The 6,333-nt window shown below is 41.0% G+C and overlaps 1 protein-coding gene across 2 annotated transcripts; it reads right to left on the minus strand.

The window, feature by feature from the left end:
• Nucleotides 1-5,361, minus strand: LOC310913568 (uncharacterized protein). Of its 2 annotated transcripts, none has more exons than XM_083869089.1 (2): nucleotides 5,177-5,361; nucleotides 1-2,715 (listed from the first exon to the last, which is right to left on the minus strand). In XM_083869089.1, exon 2 carries the CDS (start codon nucleotides 2,687-2,689, stop codon nucleotides 761-763), a length of 1,929 nt encoding a protein of 642 aa, XP_083725215.1. In that variant the 5' UTR covers nucleotides 2,690-2,715; nucleotides 5,177-5,361; the 3' UTR covers nucleotides 1-760. The 2 variants fall into 2 exon arrangements, with proteins under 2 accessions (XP_083725215.1, XP_083725216.1); XM_083869090.1 differs by lacking the exon at nucleotides 5,177-5,361 and adding an exon at nucleotides 3,202-3,243.
• Nucleotides 5,362-6,333: the final 972 nt, after the last annotated feature.

Raw genomic sequence — 6,333 nt, forward strand, 5'->3', positions numbered from 1 at the left:
CCCTGCACCATGCAGCCAGGAACAGTTTTTTTCAGACCACTAGCCAAAGATTAAGGAATAAAGTGTTTACTTAAAATTCAGAGTTGTAGGAACTTTGCAAAGTTTCCAGAAAACCTCCAAGCAAACAATAAAATACATCAAGATTATACTTCCTAGCTCAGCATCTTCCTCTGCTGTTAGCTTTAATTGGTACCCCATCCTGGAAAGGGGCTGAGGACGAAAAGCAAAAGTTAAAGACACTTGCACCACACCATTCTGCACACATACCAATTGTTTAAAGGTCCTTCCCAGAATCTCCTCCCAAAAACATCACTTGTTTTCTCAGTAAGGAGACAAATGATTGCAGGCATTGGTAGTATTGGAGTACTTAAAGCACAGTTGAAGGCATGTTCCTATGCAGGTTCCCACATTGATGGCATTCCATCTGAGCAGTGAGCACTCGCAGGCAGCAGCCTCTGGCAGGGACAGGGCTTCAATCCAAGGCAGGAAACCCACAGCACACATGTAGAGGTGACCACAGGTATTTTCATCTCACCCTCTGGGTTCATGCACCAAGTGCTGTAGCAATTTACAGTGATTACAGGCACTTGGCAAATGCTGCAAGGTGCCTAAAACTCATTTCCATTATGTTATAAAGACAAGGTTCTTATGGTCTTTGCTATGAAGATTTGTAATCCAGATTTGAATTGAGTATTAACTGCTCAAATATTCAAAAAGCATCCAAAGCAACACTTCCAGTTCTTTCTTGGGCCAGATTTCTCTATCTTCTTAATATTCTCCTCAGAACTACAGGCTGAGCAGGAATATTTCTGGAGTGCAAGAGTTGCCTGGTGTTACCCATCACATACAGACTGAGCACAATGACTGCAGCCTGGACTGTTAACATCAAACTGTGAATGTACAAGAATAGCTGGCAATAAGCAACTCTGGTATTAAAATAGGGTTTAGCACTGCTGTGGGCTGGAAATTCATCCCACCAGACAAGAGTAGTTAAATCTGTCCCTCTGATACTGTTGGTTTGTGCTATGATGCTGGGAGAAGTTTGGACTGGAACATCTGAGAAATGTAACCCAGGCTGCCCAACATCTTCAACACGGGAGGATGTAAAACCTGGAGCTGCAGGAGGAATTGATGTGGGTGTGCTGATGATTTCCATGTTGGACAGCACTGTTACAGCAGTCTCCTGAAATGATGTGAAGTGCTCCGTCACAGGAGATGTCAAAGTCTGGAAATAAGTTGAGCTGAATGTCTGATTTTTCATAGCTGTGGTTGGCAGGCACTCTGGGTCATCGATGCTTAGAGACACAAGAGAAATATTCTGCAGTGCCATTGGGCTGTGGCACATTAGAGATGGCACATTTTTAACTACTGTTGTGCTCTTTTGGAGCCATTCTCGGAAGCCAAGAATTTGGCAATCGCATTTCCAAGGGTTGTCATCAAGGACAACTTCTTCCAGCTCAGGTAAAGCAGTAAAGAAGTCTGCAGGAAGAGACTGCAGGTTAGTACTATTCAGATAAACTTTCTGGAGGTGCTTGAGATTATGAAAGAGGTTTCTAGGAAGAACCTCAAGCCTTGTACCAAAGAGAGAAATGTTCTGCAGTTTCTGAAGGCTCAGAAAGATTCCCTCTGGCAAACTGGAAATATTACTTGTATGGAGAGAAAGGCCCCGCAGTTCATTCAGGCCACTGAATGCATTCCTAGGCAGAACCGTAAGCTCTGGGTTAAAACTCAGCACAAGAAGCTCTAAATTTGTCAAGTTACTGAACACAAAATCTGGTATTGTTGAGAGCTTTGTGTGATACAGCCAGAGGCTACCAAGATGCCTCATCTCTCCAAACAATACTTCTGGAAGAGACTTCAGTGGGTTTCCGTACAAGGTCAGTTTAGACAGGTCATGCAAGTGCAAAAAAAGCCCAGAAGGCAAAACCTGGAGCCTGTTTCTGGAGAGTGTCAGGGTTCTTAGTTTACGAAGACAATGAAATGCATCAGGGGCAATGGAATTGATATTATTGGAATGCAGGAAAAGCTCCTGCAGCTCCTTCAGGCTATCAAATACACCAGACTCTACTGAAGACAGCCTATTAATATACAGCATCAGCCTCTCAAGTCTGGCTAATGCACTAAATATATCTCTAGGCAGTGCTGCTAAGTAATTTCTTGACAAGTTCAGTACTCTGAGTTTGGCGAGTTTCTTCATCACGCCACTGGGAAGTGCTGTTAGTTGGTTTTTGTTCAAGTAAAGCTCCTGCAAACTAGCCAGTTTGTCAAACAGATTTTCCTCGAGAGATTTCAACCTGTTACTTTCAATGATCAATTGCTGAAGCTGCACCATGTCATCAAATGCTTCTGGGGGAAGTTCAGCCAGCTTATTATCTAGTAGTTTGAGGACTTTTAGCCTTCCCAAGCCTTTAAAAGCCGTTGGTGAAACCAGAGCGATGTTGTTTGAAGACAGGATGAGATGCTGTAAGTCCACCATCCTAGCAAAAACATCTTGCAAGTATGATATGTTAGCGTTTGTTATGTGAATTTCTGTTATGTTGCCAGGCAGACTTAATGATTCCAGGTCTTTTATGTGGGGGCCAGAGCAATAAATTGCATTTTTTGAAGAGCAGTCACATTTCTCAGGACAAATAGATGCATCCAACTGGAAGAAAAGCTTGATCATCACTGACAAACGAAACACCAACATCCTTGTTGAAGTGCCAGAAACATTAGCTGTTACAAGAGATAAGAGAGAATCAGGATTTGATCATAGATAACTTAGCAGCTCACAAAGATATGTGATTATATCATAAACCTGCTAATGTGTGCAAAATTTCCCTTGCCTTCCCAAACTACCACACCTTGAAAGCAAACTTCAAAATCTCTTTTATTATAGACTGCCAATATTTCTGAAGTGCTCAGCTTACACTGAGAAGTATACATAAATTAACTTTTGTAAATCAAGTATTCCTTGTTTGTATCTGTACCAGTTAACTATAATAAAAGTATACAAAAATCATGGTGAAACACTTAAGTAGTCAAAAGGCATGTATTTATTTGGACAGAAAAGCATTACAGAAGGGCTTGGGTTGGAAGGGACCTTAAGGATTATCTACTTCCAACTGATAGAGACATCTTCCACTAGACAAGGTTTAGTATATTATACTAAATTACATGCCAAAAATATTTTCAAAAATTATCAAAAGGTCGTGCACTCACTGTGTTTTTCCGCTGTAAGTTATCTGAGGTTTTAAAATAAAGTTTAGCCTGCAAAAATAGACAATGGAGGTAAAAAGGTTGTCCTGTACTTTAAGGGGGGAAAAGCAAAACAGCACCATCCAGTTAAATCCTGTGTCAGCATTTTCAAGTGATGGCTTCTTGGAACAGCCCAGGAACACACAAGAAAGAACAGGCTATTTTTGACACAGCCTGAAATAACACAGAAGACCCCACGTGGCACAGGACACTGAGCCTCTGATAACCAACAAGTCTCATTTCAACAGCTTAATGCAATACTGAGCTATCAGCAGTGGTATTAAAAGTGCAGTGAAATGAGAATAAAGAAGTGCATGAACTTAGATGGGAAGTTGTAGCAATAAAGGTGCATGAAACATCTGCATGAAACACACTGCGAAGTTGGAAAGTTGCATACATTTCCAAACAAACAGGAAAGCAATCATTGTAGGTATAAATGGTAATATTTAAAAGAGCAAGTTAAACAGAAACCCACAGTCTAGAAATATTTCCTCAATGAAATCATCAAGTCCAAGTGTATCAGAAACCTGGATGTCAAGTATGTGGCTGAGCAGCAGAATAAGCAGCAGCTGGGACAGCTGGAATAGCTACACAACTTCCACAGATGTAACTGGGATAGCTGACACAATGCCAGTCTTCTGCACCAGAAACACGGGGGGAGAGGAAGGCTCCATCCCCACAGACTCCTTTTCAGGGGCAAGGCTGAAGCTCTCCCATACCAACCCCACAGACAGGCTGTTTGGTACAGCCCTCATCACTTAAACAGAAATCAGGAAGGATGGCAGAGCTTCTCAGGCACCTGAACTGCTGACAAGAACGTGCCACAATGGACCCAAAACAGCTGCATGTCATAACCAGCTACTGCTTAAAAAAAAAAAAAAAAAAAAAAAAAAATTGGTTCAGAGTACTGAAGTCTGGTAAAATCTATCTCAGTGAGCTTTTCCCAACTCATTGAATGAGACATAGGCATCAACAAAAAATAGCATGAAATTTCATTCTTCCAAAGGTCTTTCACATATCAAACAAGAATCTTCCAGGGAATTTCGCCCTCCTAGTAATCCTCCCCACCCCAAAACTCTCTCTCATAAGACAGTGATGCTTTTACCTCATTAAATTTGTAACTCAGCCTGCTCCTGGTCCTACCTATCCCCACAAGCAGGATCCTCCATCCAGAAGCACATTAAGAAATTTCTGTTTCAAGCCCTGACTGGCATCTCTATCTGCACCAACTTAACTCAAGACCACAGGAGAACGACAGGATTCAGTGAGATGAGAGAGGCAAGGATCTAGAGAACCAAATGGAGGGAAAAAAACCACAATTTGGTTATGCTAGCAACTGCAAATGCAGGTCCCTTGGAAGGTATGGCTACAGGCCACTCTGTAAAATCAGAAACAGACTAACACTAGACTGTAGTTTTATGATGTCTGTTTTCCTGGTCTTATAGCAAAAGATAAGAGAGTATAGAAGAAGACAAGGTTAGATGCTCAGAAATGCTAGAAAACACTAGTTTTGACAAACAGCAAAATGGTAGAAATTCTTTGCAAGATATGAAGGCTATAAGTGCTGCCACAAGAACTGAACAAGCCTATGGGTCTCAAACATCTAGAGCTGCTAACAGTATTTAAAAAAAAATATTTTAACAGTACAGAATACAGTAATACTCACAACAGAGATGATAATTATACATTCTCATGCATTAAAATTCTCTCAAACCCTCACAGGAGACACCTGGCATTCCAGAAAAGGCACCAGCCTGGCTGGTCGTTTACCAAAGTCTGGTCTACAGCCTCTCTCCTTTTCAGCCCCCCCTTAATATTTCTCAAGACTACAAAGGGATGCCAGAGACAATACATTAATACTGTTACTATATCAGAAGTCTCAAATCAGTTTTGAACTTATAGAACACTGAACACATGTATTGCTTACGGTGGTGCTTACCTCTTTTACTGTCTTGCAAGTTCCTAAACTCATACAAGCATGACAAAGGAATTTTGAGCTGTACCTTAGAAACTTATCTGCTTTTTAAAGGAACTTACTAGAAACAGAGCAGGCAATCAGGCTTCACCATGACACTGCACTTTAAATGGGAAGTAAAACAGCAAAAGGCATCCTCTAGATAACACTTTCACCCACATTTGCCCAGATACTGAGACAGGCCAAAGGCCAAACAATATTTGGAGCTTCAGAGCAGATTTTTGCTTACAATTGTTTAAGCAGCCAACTTCCACAGATTGTAACTCCACAGGTAGGGCTTGAAGTCACTCATATAACAGGAGAAAAGTTTTAAGTCAAACTCGCAAAAGCAGAAAACCCACTTGTAGCTTCTTTGGCAGTGATATTGGAGTATGTGCGTCAGCCAACCCAAAGCAAATCTGAGTAAAGTCAGAAATCTACATTTCAATGTGAGATATGATCAGAAATTTCAAATTTGTCACCAGTCTTCTACACAGGTTTTGAAGGACTGGACATATCCACTTTAAATCAATTGCTCATACCTTCACATAGCTGCTCTGACTTTTAATTTCTTGTAGGATTGGAGTCAAAGCAATTTCAGTAAGGAATGAAGGGGCTTTTTACTTAATGATTTGGCTAAGCATTGCAAGGTTGACACATTTAGTTTCTGTTTTTTCTCAAAGTCTTCTGGAGTGGCAGGCCAACAAAACCTAAAACCTGCAAGATTTTGAAAGACAAAAGCTAAATGTTAAAAATAGAAGCTTGAAATTGAAAGATTAAGTTTTTGTTATTAAGTAAAAGGATATCTTGTCTTCAAGTTTAAAATAATGAGCTCTGCCAATGGCTGTTTCAATGGAAAGTGAGCCATAGGATAGAAAAGATGTTGCCATTTCCACACGACTCTTCTGAAGATGACTGTGACAATGGTGACAGCTCAGATCATGCCTCCCACATGTCCCAAAAGAAGGAACATCTGAATAACCCAAGGTAGAAACAAGTTGCTATCACATGTATAAAGTCTGGCTTTAGGATGGCTCTCATAAGCCACCAGGTAAAGCTGCAGTCAGAGTGATCCCCCTGCAGAACACTAACACAGCAGCCACCCCTCCCACTCCCATCTGCAAAAACACAGAGGTGCTGAA

This window comes from Zosterops lateralis (genome assembly GCF_965231275.1).
Source record: "Zosterops lateralis genome assembly, chromosome: 10".
NCBI lineage: Eukaryota > Metazoa > Chordata > Aves > Passeriformes > Zosteropidae > Zosterops > Zosterops lateralis.